Raw genomic sequence first — 23742 nt, forward strand, 5'->3', positions numbered from 1 at the left:
AATGTGCACGCGTTAATCGCGCGTAAAATTATGTGCAGTACGGGATGCGCAAGGAAATACTGAGGAATTACCTTAAGGGACGGACCATTATTTTCTTGGAGGGGGGGATGAAAAATTTTCCTCTGCAAACTTCTTTTTTTAGTTTACGCGCCTCTGCAAACATTTTTTTCGAAATTCCACCTATGTTTTGTTATACATATCGTGTTCGCAAACAATTTATTTTGCCTTTCTAGCCCTTGTAAACAATTTTTTTCAATATTTTTCATCCCCCCCCCCCTCCAAAAAAAGATGGTCCGTCCCTAAAACCTTGCTTTTGCATTATATTAAATTAATTTTCAAATAAATTAGACTTTGTTCTAATATTTCTTCATCCAGCTAAGGCTAGAAGTGTGGGCGCAATACTGTAGAAAGTCCATTAATTTAAACGGACATTTTCCCTCTTCGTTTTTCGTTAGAACGATGACTCAAGTTCTGGCACAGTCTCATTACATTTTACAAGGTCAAACTCTTTGCTTTGAAAGATGATCTGTCTTGCAAGTTGTTGCACAGCGCTGTTGCTATTTTCGTTTTGAAAGCAAAGAATCTTGCACAAAATAACCTTGTACTCTTGTCTGAATTGCCTATTCATGGCACCATATATGAAGGGGTTAATGCCACTACTCAAATAAGCCAAGAACCCGTATGTAAGGTACGCCTGTCTCGGCAAAGTTTGTTCCCCGCGCGTGGCGTCAATGTTATCCATGACACATATAGGAAGCCAACAACATACAAAGCCGACCATTACTGCTGCTAATGTCTTGGTCACTTTTGCTTCTTCCACGTTCGCTTTAAGGCGCTGCTGGTTATTTTCTTGCGAGAAAACTTGGTTTGACCTAGACACCGTGTAGAACACTTTAGTGTAACAAATTGTGATAATTGTGAAGGGGGTTGCGATATAAACCAACTCAATAAAGACGGTGTAAGGAATGCTGCTTTCAAATGTGTATAAACACATTGCTTTACCAGGCTGGAATTCAAATCCGCCGTTCTTCATGAAGAATGGAGGCACAGATCCAATAAGAGCCAAACACCAAACAACAGCAATGTACATCAGAGTCTTTCGTTTTTTGAACACTACTGTATACTTTTCTGTCTTCACAACGCAGAAATATCGACTAACTGCAATTAAACCCATCGTCTGAAGAGAGACCAGACCAAACGTCAGAGCACCAAAACCGTGAAATCGACAAAAGCTCTCACCAAACAACCACTGACCGTGGAACAGAGTCGCAACTGAAAAAGGCATACAGCAGGTCGACATTAGAATATCGCTTACACCAAGTGCTACTACAAACATGTTGGAAAGCGTGCGAAGCCTCTGGTTTCTGTAAACGGCGTAACAAGTAAGAAGATTGCCAAAGAGGGCCACAACATTGATAACAGCAAGCAAAACTGTTTCAGTCGAAACTAGAGCCCCAGTTCTTGTGGCGAGCTCGACAGAAAGTGATTCCGTCATGACTTTTGGTGATTCACGGAAGATGTAAAGATTCGAAGCTGTAATATATCAGCGAAAGTAACCACGATGCCGTAGTTCAGAGCTAAAACTAAAACCGTTAGAGGTCTTTAGCTGTAGTTACTTATTCTGTGGAAGTCATTACGATTACTAAAGTGATTAAATTAGCCAAATGATTCAAATTAACGTAGAACAGCCGGTACTTTTAACGGCTTTTTGTTTGCGTGCATTAGATACGTTCATTAATGGAGAAAAAACTGAGTCATGGTACATTAAATACAGCACCTGTTTTGCCGCCTTGTTAACATTCTAAAAGCGATCAAAAATGTATTTCTCCCCACATTTACAATATATTTCCATGCAGACTTGTAATAGGAATATTGCAAATCATCTACATCAGAGCTTTTAAATGTTGTAACACTAAATTATCCGAACTAAGCATAAAGAAATGTATGGGAATTAGTAATGAGAATGAATGTTTTGATCATGAGACTAAAGAAAGTCTAATATACACAAACCTTGCTGATGTTGCTGACTGTTTGAAATTGTTTATATTGCTGTCACAAAAAGACCTTTCCGCTTTCGCCCCGGGTCATGTACTTATGACGTACTCTTAATATTTTAAGTACATCCAAACGTACATGTTTCTATGGCAACGTTGAAAGCATAACAAAAAGCACTAATTTGGAAAGGAAATGATTTTATTTTTAACGAACAAAGAATTGCTTAAACGCATTAATATGAGAAGGAGATAAGTAAAATTGCTTCAGACATGCAAACTAGGTTTGTGATCTTTTCGAACTCGTTTTGCTTCGCAATTTATAAAATTTCCAAGGAAAAGAAGATCGCATGACCTTCTTGTACAATTCGTGATTGATAGGCACTGATGATAAAAAATTTCAAGCACCTTAAGGTCCACACACAGGAGGAAAAACTGTTGCGGAAAGACTTTTTCCAAAAATATTTTCTGCGTGCGTGCAAACGGGAAGTCATTTTTTTGCTACTCAGAATCAACATTTGCTTCCACCTCCCTATTTGCGTGTGTGCAAACGGGTAAAAATATTCACGCAAACAAAGTTTCCACGAGGCTTAAATTACCCTGATGATGATAATGTTCAAGTCGAAAACGTTCAGGTTTTTCCTTTGTAAATGCCTTATGTAAATACGATTGAAGATTGAAGCGCGTGTAAATAGTTATTTTAACCCAAAGCGAATACTATAGACAAGGTTTTTGCATCTTTACTGATAACTTCTACAAAATAAAAACTATCAAAATATTAAAGTCTTAGAGGAGGGCCTTTTAAAGAGAAGGATTTAAACAACATGGGCCATAACAGTCTTTTATAGTGTCATAAAAGTGTTTGCGCTTGTTTAGTTGATTTGAAAACAAATTCACTTTTTTTTGTCCTTTACCTCCCTTTTCCTTTTAAATATTATCCTAAAATTTCGCTTGTTTCCTTGTATCATAAAGAGTGGGAAAAGTAGTACCTGTTTTTTTTTTTAAGAAAAGGTGTTTATTTCTTGAATACAACAACGGTTTCCCATAAAAAGATTGTAAAACCTATTGACAGCTTTAATGCTGACCAATTTTATTTTTAGCTACAATTATGAGAGAGCAATGTAAAGAACTTTACCCGGTCGGTCCGGTCCAATACATAGAAAATATTGCACCGGTAATAAAGAAGAAATCATGATTGGTTAATTTTTGTTATTTGCTCTCTCGGATTTCATGGCAGCATGTGTAATAAAATTAAACCTTAAAATATTCTTCGGCATGTTGAAGTGTACGTTTTTTATTTTTGAATATATATTTTTTAATTTCATTTTACAATGCCACAGCAACTGAATTGTAAGTTATTGCTACCGGTCAAAACACAAACGTGTTAACGAAAAAGTTTCAGTATTAAGCGAGTGATTAGATTTTCAGTAGCAGTGTCCTGTCACCCTTTTAATTGTCTTAAAAAAATTAACGATATTACTCGTTTCTGTTTGGTTGCAAGCGGAGCAATTAATTCAAACCTGTACTTTCTACAGGAGTTTTTGTTATAGAAAGTTTCGCGGCATTTGTAAACTTGATGAATTTAAATTTAGAATGTAAAGGGTTCATTTATAAGCAAACAACAAGTAGTCTACACGTGTCTAAATGTGGTCACCAAAGACAAACGAGCAATTGGTTTAAAGAAGCATTCTGATATTTCAAAACCAGGACAAAACAGCTATCCATGGGTTATTGGCCGTGCGCATGCGTCAGGATTCCTTTGTAAAGTGCATGGGATAAAGACAAAATGAGAATCCCCGACGAGAGTGAAAGCCATGACCTTTTCTTCACCGGTCGGACGCTCTTACCTCTGAGCTAAAGGGACACTCGTGTCGTGTCGGGCTTAGCCTTTTATTAAAACCCTCGTCAAAAGTGTTGTCTCCTCGTCTTTTCTTTTCACCTCCCCGTCTCAAAGTTTAATACTGAAACATTGCACAAACAATCCTTTAACAATTATATACCTATATATTAGAGGTATGTTAACTGTATGTGTCCGTGTGCGTTTCTAGTGTGCTGTGCTTTTTTTGTCATTATCGGTCTCCCTCACTTTTTCTTCCCACTGATCGTGAATAATGCTTCTTTCGTGATGTTACCCAAGACCGTTCTCAAGTGATATCTGCCGACTTACCGCCATTTCTTCTTAGTGCCTTCCTGTATTAGTCAGGAAAAAAATAATCCAATTTCGATTGTTAAACTTTAATAGTCACGACATCCATTCCATTATGTAAATTATACCACTTTCTGAAGATATTGTTGTTTTAGGACAAAAGTTTTTTTAATACATTAAACAATCCTTTGTACCTCACTTTTAGTATGAGAGGTGTATGAAACGTGTGTGTGTTCCGACATTGTAAATTTTAAAGATCGAAAATATCTTCTGGTCTCACTGCGAAGGCCTGGCCGTAAAGAAACTTTCTCGGGGGGGGGGGGGGGGGGGGGGGGAAGAAGATGAACAAGAACTCAAAGAATGACAATTTTAATTACCTTTTTCCTCTTTCGTTGAGTGTGTGCCTATCGCTAGAAGCTAGCAAGATTATTTTTCTTTCTGAAGATCTCCGTTCTACTCAGTTAGACAAAAAATTCAAAAGCCTGGTCAATTTTCTTTCCACAGGTCACCTGAGTAGAAGGCCAATCCTGAATTCCGAAAACAAATGCGTACTTAAGCAAGACGAAATTCGCTTTCATTCATGGAAATCAAACTTAGACATTTCCAGCCCGCGAGTGTGCGTGGCGTGATCTGATGTCACTTTCATGGTCTATACTCTAATCGACCATAACCTTAGATCAAACAGCCGAAAGCTCGTATTTTTAAAGTTTTTAAGCCAGAGATCGTTTTCAAATTTTATAACATGTTTTATCCTGGCTGCCGCCCTTCAATATTTTCACGGAAAAAACTTGTTTCAAGTCTTTGTTTTTATTTTTATTTTTTATTTTACTTTTAAGCGCAAAAAGTGGTGGGGACGCGGCCCTACCAGCCCCTCCCCCTCCGCGGTGCCTGTTCTCAAAAGTGCTTTGAGACTGTTTCTGACGTCACAATGTTTGTCATTTTTGCCATGAAAACTATCAGCCTACACCAAAACACAGTACAGTCAAATCAAAAATATCCCCGATAATCCATTAAGTCACCTCCGTTGATTCTAATGCCGTTTATTTGTAGAAATTCTTCACCCAGAATCTGCAGAGTGATGTATTGTGCTAGGGTAGGCTTGTCAAACGTGATGGTGACACATTCCTCAAGATTGCGAGCTGGACCAGCAAAATACTGATCCACACCGAGAATTACCCTCCAGTTTCTTGTTGCCTTCAAAATATACATGTCCTTCCAATACAAATCTTTTGTTCATTCCGTTACCTCTTTTCTTCGTCCTCTATCGTGCGCTGTGAATCCCTCAGGTACAGGTTCCATCCCAGCTCTGACCTCCAGATTTCTTAGCCTTTCCTGATAACCGTTTAGACGGTTGACAATTGTCACAGACGAGACCAGCACAGGGGATGGCAACTTCACCTCCAGCCAAGGATTATTTTCAAGTTCAGAGTGGAAAAAGTACTTGCTATTGACCGACATTTCACCATTTATAGCAAATCTTGGTCCCCAGTAACTTGATTTGCCACTATACACTGAAGAACAGCGGACCTGGAAGTCAATTTCTTCTTCAGGTGCGGTCAGAAATTTCTTCAGTCGATTAATGTGCCATTGTTCCTTTTCCATAATCGTCACTCGCTCCTGCTGTAAAATTCTCAAACTGTCGACTTTCTTACTGATAACCCCTTTAGTGAACTTATCAAGACTGATAATACCTACTTTAAGATTCTTCAAAGCGAAAAAGACTCCCGCCTCAACCAATTTTTCCATCCCATGAGCGTTACCAAAATTGATAACATGGCCACAGTTGGAATGGTCGATGCTCTTGATGATAAAGTCAGTGCAAATGTCAATCACCTCTGTAAGATTGATGAAGTCGGCAAACACGAGCACATCCTGAACATTTTTACTTGTTAGGCTGATTTCATGAATGTAAATATAGTCGATGCAGTTGTTGATTACGTCAAGCGAGAAATCTTTAAAAGTGGTTTCACTGGCAGTTGGGTCTCTGCGGAACAGAGCAGCAAAGTACTCAATTTGGGAGGCAAGAAGAAACTTGTGAGATTTAATTTCCTTGCCATCCTTATCTTTGATAGTGAAATCATAAAACTGTTCTTCTCCTCTTTTTGCATGGTATGCTTTTATCTTGTTGCAGAAGTTCTTGATTCGGTTAATCGGTGATGCCATTATTACCTGCAATTAAAAACTGTAATCAGACACTTTTCTTCATTTCATCCAGATGACATTCTGTAGAAACGGGAAACGAAAATCAACACCTTAGACTGGAAACTTCTATGTAAAAATGAGAGGTGTGCTTGGCGTACCTCTTAGGGATGGATCTTGTGGATTGGTACCACTTAGGCTGCTTAAATGATCGGCTACCGTTAGAATTATCGCGGTGCTTATTAGTGTATTGAGTCGAAATGTCATATAGGAACTATTTGTCTGTCAAGGAATCTTTTAGTTGTGTCGTATTCAGGATTTGAACTCAATAAAAGAATATATATTCAGTTTGGATGTATTTGTTCTTTTAGAATTGGTACCTCTTAGGAAGAAAATGCATCTGACCTACTCCCATTAAAGAAGGTTCCAGCACCTTTCCGACAATAAACCCCGTCATGGAAGTCCTTCCCTCCGGGCACATGACAAGCTTGTATGAGAACGCAGGTAATTAGAAAAGGACAATATGGAAAAAAGTGCAGGATCTTTTATCAGCCTGTTTCAAAGCCAGTTAATCAGTCTAGTTTACTGCACGAAAATTCCGTATACCCTATTTAAATTTTAGTATCAACTAAAATAACAACACCAACAAGAGCGACAACTACACACTTTATACACATACAGTAGTACATCATTGTTCCCTGCAGCAAGCAAACCAGCTGCTATATATAGAACACATTGTATTAAGGAACTTTAAAAGTAGGAAACTGATATTACTTTGAAATCACGCTTACATATCACAGGCAGTTTATGGGTATCTCATAATTTTCTAGGACAGTACGGACGCAGACTAACAGTGAGAATGTGATTGGTTTTACTTAGCACCAAAATATTTAATAGATAGTTACGGAATATCACAGCATTATTGGGTACATTGCAGGTAGCTTCGGCCGGCACGCGCAATAATGCTGTGAGCCGAAGAATATATCTATCATAATTATTGACCCTGGGAAAACCCGATTTTTTTCTTTCCACATTACATGGACGATTTCAGTCGCATCCACACTAATGTTCTGGTTCATGGCTGCAATATTCCATATATTGTAGAGAGAGAACAATAGGATTTTTGTGGGTCAGTATCGAGTCAGTAATTATATTTATTATATAAACATCAGTGAAATACCAGGAAATCTTTCGCGCGAAAAAATCATATCTTCACACGTGAAAATAACATATTATTTTCACATGTGAAGATATCGATTTCGAAACATTTTCTAACAAGTTTTCCCTGTTTCAATGCTTAATGAGCCAAAGAAAATCGATATTAAGTCGAAACATCTTCGGATCTTCCTCGGCAATCTTCGGATATCTTCGGAAATTTTTGGAAAAATTCGGAAAATGTTCGGAAACATTCGTACGACCTTCGGACAACATTTTGCAAATTTTTGGAAATCTTCGGAAAATGGTCGGCAATCTTCGGAAGATCGTCAAAACCATCGTAATTAGTAGGTTTATATAATAAACAGAATATTACATGGTTGCTTGGAGATATGAAAGTTATCTTCTCGTGTTCAAATCGATATCCCACTCGTTCGCTGCGCTCACTCGTGAGATATCGATTTGAACACTCGAAGATAAATTTCATATTTCCGTGCAACCATGTAATATCCTCTATCTATATCACGTTTGTTGTAATTATATGTCTGTACATACTCGGACTGATAAGTTAGACCAATGTTTGTACTAAGGCGTACTACAACAAACCACACCAATGAAATATGTGAACATAGTACACTGTTTACACACTGATCACGGCATGTTACAATACTCGGACTGATAAGTTAGACCAATGTTTGTACTAAGCCGTACTACAACAAACCACACCAATGAAATATGTGAACATAGTACACTGTTTACACACTGATCACGGCATGTTACAATACTCGATCGACTTCAATGAATTAATGTTGGCATACACTAAAATCGCTCGGCGTAACAACGAAACAGTAATTATCTTTAACTACGAACAATCTGTATTTTCTCTTAGTATAGCCTGTTCGTCGACCGAAAAGTGAAGAAAAAACGAAAAAGTTACTCGTTCTTACCTCTTTTCCTTGGTTGTAGTCGGTGAAAAGTTATTATTTTTCGCTAGCAAAACGAAAAACAAAAAGCCCTTTCATCTGTGACTCAAAACAAAAAGCCAGTTCATCTGTTACTCAGCATGATGGAGCAAATTTAATATTCAAGTTTATCACACGACTGAGAGGGCCAATAACTGAAATCAACCAATTAGAATACCTAATTGCCGGTCTGATATTCCAAAGTATTGGACCGAGAGGGTTCCTCTAGCCATGTTCTTTTTAATTGTTATGTTTTGGCAAGTAGTAGATATGACCGGAAGCAATTTCACCATTACAACTAAGATTGGTGCAAAGAGACGTAAATCCTCCTCGTATATTGAAGAGCAGCGAGCGTGGAAGACGTTTTCTTCCAGTGGTGCTGACAGAGAGTTTTTCAGTCGATTAATATTCCACTAATCTCCTGTCATGATCGTGACTCTTTCTTGTTGCCTATCAGCAAATTTAGTAATAACGCTTGAGCTGTTACCTTTGGTGAGCTCATCAAGATCTTCGAGACTTTGTCTGAAGTTTCTAACAGCGAAAAGGACTCCTGCCTCAACCAACTTATTAATTCCATGAGCTTCACCAAGATTGATAACATGGCCACAGTTGGACTTGTCAATGTTCTCAGGGTCGTAACCAGGTATATGAGATCAGGGATCACAGCCTTGGGATCAGGGATCACAGCCTTGGGATCGGGATCACAGCCTCGGGATCGGGATCATGGACCCGGGATCCCGGGTCACAAGTCATGGGATCCGGATCAGCCAATCAGATCGGATCAGAATGGAATCAGGGATCAGGAATCAAAATTTAGAGCTAAAATTTGGGATCAGCGATGAAAAAATATACCTGGTTACGACCCTGATGTTCTTGATGATAAAGTCAGTGCAGATGTAGTTGGCAAATATGAGCACATCCTGAACGTTACAATCTTTAAGGTTGATTTCATGAGTGTAGAGAAAGTCGATGCATTTCTTGATCACGTCGAGCGAGAAATCTTCAAATGTGGTTTCACTCTTATTTGCATCTCTGCGAAACAGAGCGGCGAAGTACTCAATTTGGGAGGCGACAAGAAACTTGTGAGATCTAATTTCTGCGCCATCTTTGTCTTTGATGGTAAAAAGCATAAAAAAGCTAAAATGGTGTTTTGATTTCTCAAATGGGATTTTCGGTTTCTGAAATGGGATTTTCTCTCTTTAAAATTGGATTTCGAATTTCAAATGGTGATTTTGACATCTCGAATGGGAATTTTGATTTTTCACGTTTTCTACTGCTCACAGTAGCCACCGGAACAAAGAGGGGAAATGGAGAGGAAGGTGTATAAATCACCCTCCTTGCAGATTTGGATCGTGCAAGCTATTACTTCAACAAGAAGGAACCTCCAAATGTTGAACGTGCGGCTGCACTGCCCGTTCACGTGTAGATACAGTGGAACGCCGTTAATACGGACGCCAAACTTTGGCGTCCCCTAAGGACACGCAAAAGTGTCCACATTATCGGAGTGTCCGTATTAAGCAGGATCTAAAAATTAACGACACGGACACATTGTATAAATACAAAGACTTCAACGTACAAATTGAAAGCAACAGAACGATGGCTTATGCCTTAAAGTCCAGTGATACCAGAATGCCCCCTTTCTTTTCCGACATGGTGTACTCCATTACATAATTTATCAGGCGTATATTTTCTCCAATATAACGACCTTTCATGAATCCGGTTTGATCGGAGTGAACTAATTTTGGAAGTACTGATTCTATTCTTTTGGCTAATGCTTTGGATGCAATCTTATAATCAATGTTGAGTAAGGTTATAGGTCTCCAATTCTGAATGTCTAGTAGGTCAGAGTCTTCTTTAGGTATCAAAGTAATTACACCTCTTCGCTGTGAAATGGAGAGTTCTCCATCTTCAAAGGCTTGATTAAGGCTTTGGATCAGATCAAGTCCTATTAAGTCAAAGAAATGTTTATAGAACTCAGCGGTGAATCCGTCTTCACCTGGAGATTTATTATCTTCAAAAGATTCTAGTATCCTTTTACACTCCTCCAAGGTAAAAATCCCTTCCATTTGTTCCTGTTCTTCGTTACTAAGTTCTGGGATTTCAATTTCCCGAATAAATTCATCAAAAGCTTCTTGGGTCACAGTTTTTTTTAGAGCTGTAAAGGTCCTCATAGAATTTCTCTATTTGTTGTAAGATTTTAACCTCTTCTTTTATTGTTACGTTATCGCTAGTTTGAAGTTCGGTTATTGTCTTCCTATTATAGTTTCGCTTTTCTAAATTAAAGAAATATTTATTCGGCCGCTCTCCTTTCTCTACCCACCTGCATTTCGATCGGAAAATTGCAGCGCGCCCTTTTTCTTCGTATATTGATTGAAACTCTGTTTTAAGGTTGTCGTACTCATTTAGCGTATTCTCTATATCTGATAAATTATCGCTGTTACATATTTCATGGTCTAGCTCTTCCAGTCGCTTGGAGATTTGTACTTCCCGTTTTAAAGCAGAAAGCGAAAGCTTTATCTCCGTTTATTTTTTCGTTAGTTTACTTTTTGTATTCATAAGTGTTTGTTTTTGGTTTTATTTTTGTGTGATTTCTTTTTCTACAATTACATTCAAATGCAAAACAATTCAAGGTGTAAAGTAATTTATATAATTATATATAATAAATGTAATTCAACCTGCCAGCAACGCTTATCTACTTAAAGTTAATCTAAATCATCTTCTGTATTAATTCGTAACGGCCTACCCCCAGGTGAAGTCTTGACAAAGATTTTCCCGTCTACAGTCCACACTCCTTTCAAAATTCCATCTTGCTTCATGTCGTTCGCCATTCGCACCAGGTTCCGGCGATGCGCCGTCAAATTTTCATTGATGAACATTCAGTTCAAGGATGGTCCTGCCGTTGCCGGAGCACTTGGGAACAGCTGCGAACCGCTGATATTCTTTAATTTAACTCGTTGCTTGTAGAGTGCCCTCTTCACCTTATGGCTTATAAATCTCACTATGATAGGATTCGACTTTTTCCGTTTAATCCTGTGACAGATGTCGATATCTTCTCGCTTCACGTCGACGTTCAAGACCTGTGCGACTTTCAAAACCGCTTCCTCGTCGTCACAAATATTTTCTGGAATACCTTCAATCTCTAGAGAGTTTTTCCTTGTGTACTGTTCTAACGCGTCCATATCTTCATAAAGATCGTCATTTTCGACTTCAAGTTCTTTGACTCGATTCTTGGTCGCTTGCAATTCGGTTTTGAGCTGTGCGTTGTACTTGAGTGCTGCGTTCAATGATTCCTTAGCAGTTTTTAGTTCCGATTCCTGTTGCTTGAAAGAGGTTTTTAATTCTGCAACTTCCCTAGAAAGGTTGTTCATTGACTTCTGGATATCTTTTAGTAATGCGTGGATGTCCGCTAGGTCTGGTTGGACGTCCTCGCGCTCCTCTGAGTCTTCAGGCTCGAAATCGGCGGACGCCTTGTTAACACGTTTTGGTTATGCAGTTTCGTCGTCCGTGGATCCTCTTTCACCACGTTTGTTCTTACGGCCTGAATTTACAGGAAGCATATTTTTTGAACAATTTTCATGCTGTAGATAGGTTTTTTCGTCTGAAATTGAGTAATTCGAGGGAAGAGGTCTCCCTTCACAGAAAAACGTGGCCGTCTTCGGCCAGTCCGCGCATGCTCTCTCTCTGGTTAATTTTCTTTTGACAGATCACCTGAGTAGAAGTCCAATCCTGAATTCCGAAAACAAATACCCACTTGATTCAAACAAAACACGATGAAATTCACTTTCATTCATGGAGATCAAACTTACACATCTTTTAGCCCGCGCGTGTGCGTGGCGTGATCTGACGTCACTTTCATGGTCTATACTCTCATCGACCATAATTTTTGACCAATCAGCGCGCGAGAATTCTCTCGGTTATGGTATAAAAGCAAATCACTTTACCGTCTTTAAAACCCGCAAAACTTTTTTTTACAATCTCTAAAGATCTGCTGAAATGATTTTGAGAAATATTGCGTTGTTTTTTGTAGACAAAATAATTTAATTTCACAAAATTACAAAATTGAAATATGACGGAAGGGAAATTACTTAACCAGATGAGATCTTGAGATTTACCATGTTGCTGTGCACTTCTTTTAACCGTTTGCCCCTTAAAGCGAATGTGGCCGGCCTTTTTTCATAAATATTAAAAAATATAAACCTGATATCCATAAATGATACACCATTTAAAAGTTCTTGATCAGAAAGTTTCATAAAACACTTGAACAAATGAGAAGGAAGTTACAGTTTTGAAAGAAATGGGTTGAAACAATTTAAAAAATTGTTTCTCTCCGTATGTAGTAGTAATTACAGTAATGTTACATGTCACCTATGTGTCAGGCAAAAAAGTTATAGGTGTGGTCAATCATGTCACAAATAGAGGGGAGGTACAATTTTATGCTTTCAACATGCAGATCTTTCTTGAAGACAAGTGTAGTGTCAGGCATACAAATTAATTAAACAAATATTGACAAAGTTATGGCACTCTTAGGGGTTAAAGGGTTAAGGAGTCCACAGCAACACTAAAAACACTACAAGCTTTAAAAGGTTTATACTCCACTGATACATTTTCAAAGTTAAATTATTTTTGTACAGGACATGTACAGCTAAGACTCCGAACACCACGATTCCTTTAGGTAGTTTCAGAGAAGACTTTAACCTTGTCAGCCTGAAAATGTAAACTTCCCACCAGGAATGTCTGGGCTTCGAAGCTACTAAATTTCTATTAAAAACTAGCAATGGTATATTGCAATCACTCCTGCGATTTTATAGGTTAACATGCAATGGTATATGTACGCTCATATACTATTGACACAAATATGGTAGACACGATGCATCAACAAAAACCGCTGGGGAGCTCAAATATTGCAATTCTTTGGGTGTTTTTATAACAATTATTTCACTCGCGCTTGTTGGATACGAGATCGTTATAGGCAACTCAGCGCTACGCGGCTCATTGGCTATCTACCATCTCGTATCCAACGTGCGCCCGTGGAATAATTGTTAAATATACTCTGCTTTAATTTAAATATACACTGCAAAATAATTCCGCTGTGTCTTAATAGAGCAAAAACCCTGGGGTTCCACCCCCCCTTGTACGACGGTAGAGGTTAAATTTGCTTGTACGTTTGCTTGTACCTTTCCGCCTTTCCGTCTATAAGGATCTCGAAAAGTCTGCTTAGGGCGAGGTACCACTAAAAAGGAAAATTTCATTCAAACGGAGCCCATTGGGAGCAATTGTTTCTTAAATGAATAAAAAGAAACCAAGTGTAAAATCAAAAACGATGATAGAAAAGAAAAAGAACGAGTGCAAATAATGCTTTTTATTCTGATTTTCTTTCAGTCGCTAAAAAGCAATCACTTTCTTTGTAAACTACACTTTTTTCACTTACTTTATGCTTCCACCGCAGTTCATGCACCATGTATAAGTCTTTCGATATATTCATTACGTTAACAGAAACGTTTGCGTGCACAAGTGAGCAGCTTCCCAAAAACGAAGCTACTGATAAAAAATGAATTGTTTAAAAGTGAAAATGGGATTAAATTTACAAACTAGTGGTAACCACAGGTTAGAAAGTGCGGGCCTTGACGCACTTAGAAAAGGTACTGTTACGAGAGTGCGTAATTTTAGATGGCAGTGTCGATAAATAAATGATAAAATGGACAAAAGACAATTATTCCGAGTAACGCATCAAGCAAGGAATGCATGTTTTTTATCGTTTTGGGAAGTGTAATCGAGCACGCGGTGTGAATTGAGATGTGATTTTTCTCAGTCGGTAAACTCGCTATGTTGTGCTCGCCTTTTATTAACGTGGCGCGATTAATGATAAATCACTGGACAAAAGACAATTATTCCGAGTAACGCATCACGCTTAATTGCCTCGAACCGGCCGCGAACCAGTCAGAGTTGTTTTTTGATTGACAGTTTTTTTTTTTTGTGTAGACGAGCACGCGGTGTGAATTGAGATGTGATTTTCCTCGGTCGATAAACTCGCTATGTTGTCAGTGTTATAAAGAATTTCTCAAGAATAACCGTTGTTGGAATCATTCGCTTTGCCGTGGTTTATGTGTGATACAATCAGAGCAAATTTTCGCAAAAGCAACACCCGTAAAACAAGTCTGCAAATTGTAATGTTTGCAATCTTCCATGTGACAGAAGCCTAGATCTTATGTGACAATCGTTCTTGGAGAACAGATTTTCTCTTCCGGTGTTACGACAACAGTCGTGATTGACACATTTTTCGCATTCCGATCGTTCTTAGTGGAAGAACAAAATTTTCAACTTCTGTTTTCTGTTCGCCTTTTATTAACGTGGCGCGCACGCGTAAAACACAATCCGCTGGTCACTGTCAAGATTAGGGTTGCGGGCCTCTCTTGGGCCCGCAAAAGAGGTAACAATGGCAGTGCTAAATAACGAATCCCAGAGTCCGCGTCCCCTCCCCCCCCCCCCCCAGAATGGTCGTGCGTGACCTAAGTACAAACCAGAACAAACCTGATGAAAATGACGGCCTTTGCAAAATTCTGCGTGCAGCGCCCAGTTTAATTTTTTGCAAAAAGGAAGAGATTGACTGAAAACAGTAGCGTTCACAACATTTTGTTCTTTTTGATACTAAAAGTACCACTCAAAAGAGGGACAATCGTCCCATAATGGAACGTACCCAAAGGAAAAAACAAAATAGCGAACAACAACAAAAAAATCATTAAAACTGAAGCCACTAGGAGAATGAAAGTCACATTTCAAAGCATATTGAAATCTCAGGGCTATTAGTAAATTTCATTGGAAAATCATCCTAAAACATGTTAAAATGTGCAAGTAGAAACTGGGACGGAAACGTAAGTTAACAGAAGAAAGGAAGGATTGACAGTCTTAACTGAACAATCCACGCAATTAAGATCAGTGTTCACAAATAGTCATTTAATTACAAGGCTATTTGTTTACAATTTGCTTTAAATGCAGAAGCATGCAAATACATTGAAATGTTGACCTCGCAAACTGAGGGTCAACGCCCTCCTTCAATTTGGATTGTATTTCTGTTAATTTTCATGAAACAAACAAATCGATAATCGAAGTACCAATTAGCAGCTTCCCTTGGATCACGAATACGGTCTCCATTTCCATCTCTGTCAGTTGCGCGGGTTTTTCCCATTTTGTGAGACCAGTATCCGTTATTATCCAAGCGGTACCAGTGGTAATCACAATCCCATGGACAACCAAATGGACCTGCACAAGATATAATATAAGGATATGTTTAAAGGGACCGTGTCACGGATTTTAGCCAAACTTAGGCATAGGAAATGACCATCAAATTTGTTTAAATGTATAAAATATCCTCTTAAAACAGTGTAGGAATACCGTAGAATTTCGGTTATAAGCCCTGAGCTTATACAACTTCGTAAGGGTTTTTGGGTGGGCTTATAAGCGGAGGGGCTTATATTCGGGAGGGCTTATAAGCGGAAGGAAAAAAACGTTTCGAAACGAGCCTCGGGAGTGTTGATCGAAATACGTTTTTAAGTTAAAAACGCACAAAAAAGCAACATTTAGCCCTGTTCAGTACTGTCATCCGGAAGAGGGGGGCTTATATCCGGGGGGGCTTATAACCGGATGTATTTTTTTGTTTCCAGGTTGATGGGCCTATAACCGGGGGGGGCTTATAAGCGGGGGGGGGGGCTTATAACCGGAATTTTACGGTATTTAAATAACACACCAAATGCAAACGAAGGTACGGATGGCCAAAAGTGTCAAAGATTGAAACGGATTGCGATATGGGTTTTTGAAATATGGTCCCGCGGAACAGTTTTTAAAGTTAATCTTGTCTGCTTGTAACTAGCTTTAAATTATAACGCCCGGGAGACATATTTGGCTGCAATGAAGCTATGGTTTTGTCATTTAGAATCATAGAATTAATTAATTAATTAATTAATTTGCAAACATTTAGTATTAAGAAACTCTTTAATGACATTGCATATTTAATTTTATCTTAGTCTTGATAATGGCGTCAAGATGATGCCGAAACGTCGACTTTTTTCAATTATATTTGCATGTATATGCTTTTCAAGATATCTTTTGATAAAACATTTAGTTTCATAGCGAATATTAGGCAAAATTTAATAACATAAAATTAACTTAGCCGTGACACGGTCCCTTTAAATATTGTCTTTTTGTTATCTATGATATTGCGATGTTACTTGGCTTCACACTTGATAACAAAGTATATTACTCGAGGTGAAAGCTGTCAATCATCTTCAAAATCGTGACAACGCTGCACGCCGCTTTCGTTTGGCTTCCATTTCCTATTGGTCAAGTGCGTTCTCAAGTGTGGTGTACACCATACTTGGCGGCGTACTTCGGCTTCTTTGAACTACCATGGTTTCCATGGTCACCAAGTAAAGTTCAAGTAAGTACGTTTTACCCCTTCACACTCAAAGTAGGTTCCAAGTGCACTTACATTATACTTACGAGCTCTAGTGTGAAGCCAAGTAATATCTAAAACTTTACTTCTTATACGAAACCACCACCACGCAGCTATGTTGGCCCAATTGTTTCACACAATAGATCTGCTTTTTTACAATAGCGGCAACAATTACGTCATTAAATCCAAAAGAGCGGGCGGGGCGCAGAAAAGCCAAAATCGTTTCCACTTTTTGTTACTATTAAACGTTATTTCTTCCTTGTTCTGTAAAATTTCGAAGTTAGGCATTATTTCAAACAGTTCAACGTCAACATGTCGAAAGAGTGGCGGTTTTCTTTTCGCTATCATAACAAACTCTTCCATATGGCTATGAAGTTATCGAATTTCTAGGCCTTTTTTACAGTCAACACCAGACTGATCTGGTCTTAATATCTTCCAAAACAGAAACGATCGATGGCCTAAGATATGCGTGGTTTCCAATTTCGTTGTCAAATTGACAAACATTTTTTTTTTTATCTTTACTAACCTTCATAATAAAACAGCGCGACCAAGTGCTCTGTTCCATGAGGGGCGCACATATGTTTCTGGGCAGGTGTAAATACACAACCATCACTTGTTGCGGCCCTTTTTACATCTTCGGCAGTAAAACTGGAAGGAAAGGGATTTCCAGATCCTGTGCCAGGTTGTGCAAAAGCATCATTCAGGACCGTGCTGGCGTAGTTGTAACAATTGTTAAGTAAGACGTGAGCTGGTTCATTCCAGGGTCCTGGGTTGTACGGTGCGGCATAACGTTTAGCTGAATTTGTTACATTAGCTGAGACTTTTCCACTTCGGATCTCCATCTCGACAATTCCAGTCGATATCCTGTTACTAGGAGCAGTCCAGAGTAACATCAGCTGTAGTGTATCTGTTTCTGGGCCTACAATCAAAACTGGCGCTTGCTTTTTTCCTTTTTTCACCTCCTCCACAATAAATCCCTCGTAGCCAAGCTTCGAAGGCGCGTCTTCCGGTTGGTATTTTTGCGCACTGCTGAAAAGGCTCTTTATCTCGCTAAAATTTTGGTGATTTTGCTGAATCGTCCATTGTGGATCCGGAACACCAGATAATATCTCTAAAGTCACAATAAAGCCGTCTTCGCCTAAAAAATACAATTGGCCTCCGGTGTCAATGCGTGAGAAGAGATATACAGTCGAAGCTCTCGTAAGCGGACACCCTCGGGACGCGAAAAAAGTGTCCGTAACTGGAGCTGGCCGCTTACGAGAATGGTTCTCATAAGCGGCCACTAGAGTTGTAAGGGATAAATGGCCGCTTACAGGAGCTTTCCGTAAGTGTAAGTGGTGTTTCGAAATGTAACCGGACGTGGATGACGACAAAACAAGCACTGAAAAATGTTACTGTAATTACTGTAAAATCATTGTGACGAACGGCGATGTAAAGTTGATTGGTAAGAACAAGATACAGAGGTTGTTTATAGGATTTTCTTTGGGGTGTCCGCTTACGGGAGCTCAAAAACAAAGAAAAAGTCTAACTCGTTATCTCTGAAAGTGTCCGCGGCCGCTTACGGGAATGTCCGCTTACGAGAATGTAAAAATACAAAGTTTGTATGGAAGTTAAAAACGGGGTTTCAAACCAGGCGGCCGTAAGTAGAGCTGTCCGCTTACGAGAGTGTCCGTTAAGAGAGCTTCGATTGTATGCGGCTGCACTTTTCCCAACCCTGGCAGCTGGCAGAATTTATAGTACGAGTTTTTTGGTTTTTAAGGTGGCTCTACCCAGTTTTTTTCTAGCGATACCTGCCAACTTTAAACCCCTCATACCTGAAAAGCTTAAGGTCAGCGACATATCCATTATATCATATAGATTACACATAGACTGAACTGCAGTATGATATACGTTTTTGGAGATCGGAATGAATATCACGTGACTGTGAAGTCACACACGTTTTAGCACATAACCGATTTTTAGCCCGTAAACGCATTTTCTCTCAAGATCCTTCACGCTACGTATACCTTGGGTGTTTTCCTTCAGCTCTGCGAAGTTTCATCAAAAAGCTACAAGAGGAATTTTGAAATATCTTGGAATTTCTATTCAGATGGTATAATTTTTGCGTAAAATAACGGTAAGACTTCATATAAAGGAATTAACTACTTTTTTAACGTCAATGAAAGCTTTTAGCTCTCATTCCTTTAACAAATGTCCCATATACTAAATCCAAACCGTTAGAAGTAGATAGACGTACGCGATTTCGAAAAATATGAGAATGACTGAATCATAGTGAAACTCAATGTTGAGCTTTATTTACCATTTCTAAGGCTAGTTTCGCGAAAAAAGCGATTATTTTAATTTAAAACTCGTCGATGAATTTTCTCCAAAATTTTTGAGGCTTGCAAAGCAAATTTTTTTCTTAATTTTACTCAATAATGGATAGTTTTAGCGTTTGGGTGGTTAAAATGGCATTTTGAAATTTCTGTTTATTTGACCTTTAAATATTTTATTTATATAAGACTTTTAAGTTAAAGTTTAACTTTTAACGTTAAAACGTTACCAAAATACAGCAAAATATTTTATTACCTGGAGGTATGTCTGTGGCAATTGCAGTCTTCGATACGTCATGTCCCACCTTTCTTGCTAAAAACATAGCAGTAATAATTATTAAGGTTAGGTTTTCTTTATCTTACTTCCATTGGAGTATCAATACTTTTGTAAAACGTACTGCATGGATGTCGTGAAACACTACATTTCTTTATCTTCAAAAACGCGGAATAAAACACCGACAGACAGACAAACAGAAAGAAAAAGAAAGAAAAAAAATCATGTTACCAATTAGAAACAAAGACCAAATGAGGAGCAAGTACCATCTTATCACCTCTGTGGTAAAAATTCGCTCGATGTAAAGCTTTTTTGAGAAGTTAAGTAAAAGGATGCCGTGAGAGAGACCTTTTCGCGTGGTCTGAATGTTCAGCTCCAACTGAAAAGAGGAGGTTTAAAAGACCCTAGTCAGCCTTATCTTTTTTTGTGTTTGTCTAAATAAGACAGTTTTGATATGGCAGTTAACGAGGAACGTGTCTAAGGGAAAAAAAACTTTGAAACTGCAAGCGGGAACTAATCGGACTTCCAGTACTGGACACAACTTACAGCAAGTTGTTAATTTTGAACTTATAAGTAACTGCGCGCCACAGAGTCCTTAGCAATAACGCCAGTTTTCATGTCAGGCAGTTTTCACTCGAGCCAAAACGTGCATAGTTTAAACATGCGTCGCTTTCTTATAAATGAGGTTCGCAGTAGTGTTTCAGGTAGCTGTTTACATAACCTATTGAGGTGTCATGGTTCGTTTATTGTGACTTGACTAGTTTTTATCCTTGAGTTATGAATTAGTAACGAAAAAAGTGGCTTTTTCCTTAAAAACAAAAACCTGAAACACAATCGGCTTTAAAATAGCTTATTATAGGAAATTAATGCTTGTGTTAATTTAGTATTTGAAATTAACGCCACCTAAATTAACGTGAATCGAAACGCGATTTCAAGAGAGGGTGACATTTAAAAATAAAGAAAATTAACGCAAAGAATACACAAAAAAATGTTTTTACCATGATGAAATAATGCCTTTTCTTAGGAGTCAAGAACTTCTGGACTGTATCGAGAAATTGTGGCCAAAATAATAAATATTAACGCTCCACTCAATAAACGGCGAGGAAATTAACGTTACCAAAAATTAATGCGACTTAAATTAACGCAAATTTTTTGAAATTCTCGTTACTAAATATCACGAAACGTTAATTTTCTTAAATGAAGTGTCCAGAAAGTTTTACCTTGAATTATTTTCTTATACAAAAGAGCAACTGATATGATTTTCGCATAAGAACAGTGTGTTAGTCTTCAAAGTAGATAACAATGTAGGATTAGATTAGACGGATACTGAATCAAAAACGTTCGTCAAATGGAAAGTAAATATTATGAGCATAAGCTTTGTAGAAACCTTCAGAGTATTTCAAAAAATTATTAGCTGAGCATCCATAGGCAGGCAAATGGTATCCCATCGAACCAAGAAATTTTTGTTGTCGCCCCGTAAGTACGCACGGATTTGGCCTGGGGACGAGGTTGCCCGCTCGTGGCTACATTCTCGTCCCCATAGCCCTTTCGTTTCTCTTAGCCGGCTTGGCACGAGAAAACGGAGGGCTCTGGGGACATGGAATTTTGAATTAACGATTTTTTTTTATTAGCTGTTTGGAACAAAGAATTCCTAAACGGAAGTCGAAAACGTAACGACTTTCTCACACATTTGTTTAATACGTCATGACTTTATACATGAAGACCGGAAGTCCTAGAATCTAAGACTGGAAACACCGTGGCAAAACGCACTGCGCATGAGTGGAAAATTAACATCCGGTCAGTTTTGTATTTCCTGTTGACTATGTAATCCAGTCGCGTAAATACAAAATTCCCGTCGCGGGAAGTTTAAGCACAAAACATAAGAAATAGCAAAGAAACATAAGGAAAAGAATGGTCTCTTTCAAAGGTTTATTTATTTTTGTAGCTTCATACTTTTGCACCATGGGGTTTCCTGCTTGCACCAACATTGAAAATGATGCTTGAAGTTTGCAGGTCGCTAGCGCTCGACAGACGACTGCGGCAATTCGTTTGGACTGTGTCTATTTATACTTTTCCCGCTTTAATTGCTCGCAAATTAAGGGGCGACAAATGAGAAATAATAAAAATAAAAACAAAATAAAGAACCACTGAACTTTCAGGTTTAGGCGAGTTCGATAATTCTTGCCTTCACTGAGAAAAAAAAAATCGCAAAACAAGAAACAAAACAACATTTACTCAGTGTTAGTGAATTGAGTCTTCGATACTCCCGGACTACCTGGAGTTTTTGCTGGATTGAATGCTGTTAGCCGAGAAGCTAAACAAGCCTATACTTTGTTTCCATGCAATTTGATTTTATTAATCCTCCTCACATTCCTCCTCACTTGGTCGAATATTCATCTACTAGGCGGATGTTTTCCACATTTTCAGTCCGTGTGGCTGCCTCACGCGCGAACATGAAACTTACAGATTCGCACATGGCGTTCAATTTACCAAACTTTTAAACTATCGTATAGTACCGGCTATGTCTCTTAAGTCTAAAAGGAAAACATAATCAAAGACTTGTTTAAAAACTTGCTTTAAACCAAAAACCGATTAATAAAAAAACCGAACTCACTGCCGGGTGTTATTTGTTTAAAAAAAAACTTTAAAAAGTTTTTATACCTCTGAACGAACAAACGAAGCGACTGCGTGCTGTCACTTTTTAGGCCCGAAGTTTAAGGTTAAATAAATGTAGAATTAAGGCTAAAAAATACACAAACATGCAACTGAATAACTGGATAGGAAAGTATGAATTTAGTCAAGGTGAAACTGGCAAGTAAAACTCCGCCTTCTCGCCTTGTGTAAGAATAAATTAAGCTTATTAAAGCTACTCAAATTCAAATTCAAAATCAAAGCCTTAGTGAATCCACGACTTACCTTTTCTAAATCTATCAAGTATTGTTTCGGTCATATTTAGCTTGTAATCCATGACAGCAGATTAAAACAGCGCAATTCTCGAAGCAAAACAACTAAACGTGGGCCATGACTGACCTTAAACCGAAAGTGTGACGAGTGAAGCCCGTTGAGTGACTGGAAAGATGACCGGAGTGCTAAATTCAGCACATGCGTAGACGTTCTGCCGCGGTGTCAAGACTGGAAATTCTGTGTCCCCAGAGCCCTTTGTTTTCTTGTGCAAAGGCCCAGGCGGCTAAGAGAAACGAAAGGGCTATGGGGACGACAATGCCGTGGCTAAAGAAAAGTAAGGAAATTACAAACAGCAAATAAAGCTCGCAAGGCACGACAAAATGTACACAAGGAGTAAAATTGCACAGTGATACTACACAGCAAAATATCTGAGAGGATTATTATCTAACTGCTCTATTTTGTTAATCTTTATTCATGTGTGAGTGTATCGAAGCCTTTACACCAAAAAAAAATGGCTCTCGTTCGATCGATACACGGTTAAATTCAATTTGTTGGTCTCTGGTCGCATTTTTCGTAAGCGTACTGAAACGAGCAATTGATGTTATCTTCTATCGACTGCATGATGTGGACATTTCAGTTTGATCTAAACTAAGTTATGTTATGAAAACTCGGAAAAATTTGTTGCGCGGTGTTCACTGTGTAGGCTGAATGCAACCGAGAGTATAAAAAAGAGCGACAGAGAATCGAAAACTTTCTTACCGTAATATTTCTCGCACGATGTCCTCAAAAGTCACCTATGTTCCGTGAAATTGTAGATAACGAAAGAGATGTACGACGAGACCCGGAATAATTGTGAAAGATATAGAGGATATTTAATACATGGTTGCGCGGAGAAATGAAATTTATCTTCAAGTGTTCATATCGATATCTCACGAGTGAGCGCAGCGAACGAGTGGGATATCGATTTGAACACAAGAAGATAAATTTCATATCTCCAAGCAACCATGTAATATTCTGTTTTTCCGAAGATTTCCGAACATTTTCCGAAGATTTCCGAATATTTGCAAAATGTTGTCCGAAGGTCGTACAAATGTTTCCGAACATTTTCCGAACTTTTCCGACAATTTCCGAAGATTGCCGAAGATTAACGAGGAACATCCGAAGATGTTTCGACCAAATATCGATTTACTTTGTTCTCATTCAGCATTGAAACAGGGAAAACTTGTCAGAAAATGTTTCGAAATCGATATCTTTACATGTGAAAATAACATGTTATTTTCACGTGTGAAGATATGATTTTTTCGCGCGAAAGATTATGTACTTATTGACTGAGTGGGAGGGCCGGACGGGAAAATATTTGGCTCGAGGTCAGGACGTACGGACCGAGCGCAGCGAGGTCCGTGCGTCCTGACC

The 23742-nt window shown here is 38.5% G+C and overlaps 3 protein-coding genes and 2 pseudogenes across 3 annotated transcripts; all 5 read right to left on the reverse strand.

The window, feature by feature from the left end:
- Positions 1 to 451: 451 nt before the first annotated feature.
- On the reverse strand, positions 452 to 1495 carry LOC144665102 (melatonin receptor type 1B-B-like). Its single transcript, XM_078526277.1, has one exon. The coding sequence runs from the start codon at positions 1493 to 1495 to the stop codon at positions 452 to 454; it is 1044 nt and encodes a 347-aa protein (XP_078382403.1).
- Positions 1496 to 5370: 3875 nt separating this feature from the next.
- On the reverse strand, positions 5371 to 8428 carry LOC144665103 (kelch-like protein 17). The gene is made up of 2 exons (XM_078526279.1): positions 8379 to 8428; positions 5371 to 6306 (listed from the first exon to the last, which is right to left on the reverse strand). The coding sequence occupies exon 2, from the start codon at positions 6298 to 6300 to the stop codon at positions 5371 to 5373; it is 930 nt and encodes a 309-aa protein (XP_078382405.1). The 5' UTR covers positions 6301 to 6306; positions 8379 to 8428.
- Positions 8429 to 8554: 126 nt separating this feature from the next.
- Positions 8555 to 9523, reverse strand: LOC144665104 (kelch-like protein 40; annotated as a pseudogene).
- Positions 9524 to 11095: 1572 nt separating this feature from the next.
- LOC144665105 (uncharacterized) lies at positions 11096 to 13851 on the reverse strand (annotated as a pseudogene).
- A 1488-nt stretch (positions 13852 to 15339) lies between these two features.
- LOC144665106 (uncharacterized) lies at positions 15340 to 22375 on the reverse strand. The gene is made up of 4 exons (XM_078526280.1): positions 22342 to 22375; positions 19408 to 19464; positions 17366 to 17977; positions 15340 to 15650 (listed from the first exon to the last, which is right to left on the reverse strand). Exons 1-4 carry the CDS (start codon positions 22373 to 22375, stop codon positions 15430 to 15432), a joined length of 924 nt encoding a protein of 307 aa, XP_078382406.1. The 3' UTR covers positions 15340 to 15429.
- Between the last annotated feature and the right edge of the window lie 1367 nt (positions 22376 to 23742).

Source organism: Oculina patagonica, chromosome 9, assembly GCF_052425735.1.
Source record: "Oculina patagonica isolate OP01 chromosome 9, crgOcupat, whole genome shotgun sequence".
NCBI classification, from domain to species: domain Eukaryota; kingdom Metazoa; phylum Cnidaria; class Anthozoa; order Scleractinia; family Oculinidae; genus Oculina; species Oculina patagonica.

Bases quoted from the DNA above. Each gene is read 5' to 3' on its own strand.
- LOC144665102 (XM_078526277.1), bottom strand. From the start codon at position 1,495: ATGACGGAATCACTTTCTGTCGAGCTCGCCACAAGAACTGGGGCTCTA.
- LOC144665103 (XM_078526279.1), bottom strand. From the start codon at position 6,300: ATGGCATCACCGATTAACCGAATCAAGAACTTCTGCAACAAGATAAAA.
- LOC144665106 (XM_078526280.1), bottom strand. From the start codon at position 22,375: ATGACCGAAACAATACTTGATAGATTTAGAAAAG. The intron at 19,465-22,341 runs GTAAGTCGTGGA...CTATGTTTTTAG, and splicing joins ACTTGATAGATTTAGAAAAG to CAAGAAAGGTGGGACATGAC. The intron at 17,978-19,407 runs GTAATAAAATAT...TGTATTTTTTAG, and splicing joins TGCCACAGACATACCTCCAG to GCGAAGACGGCTTTATTGTG.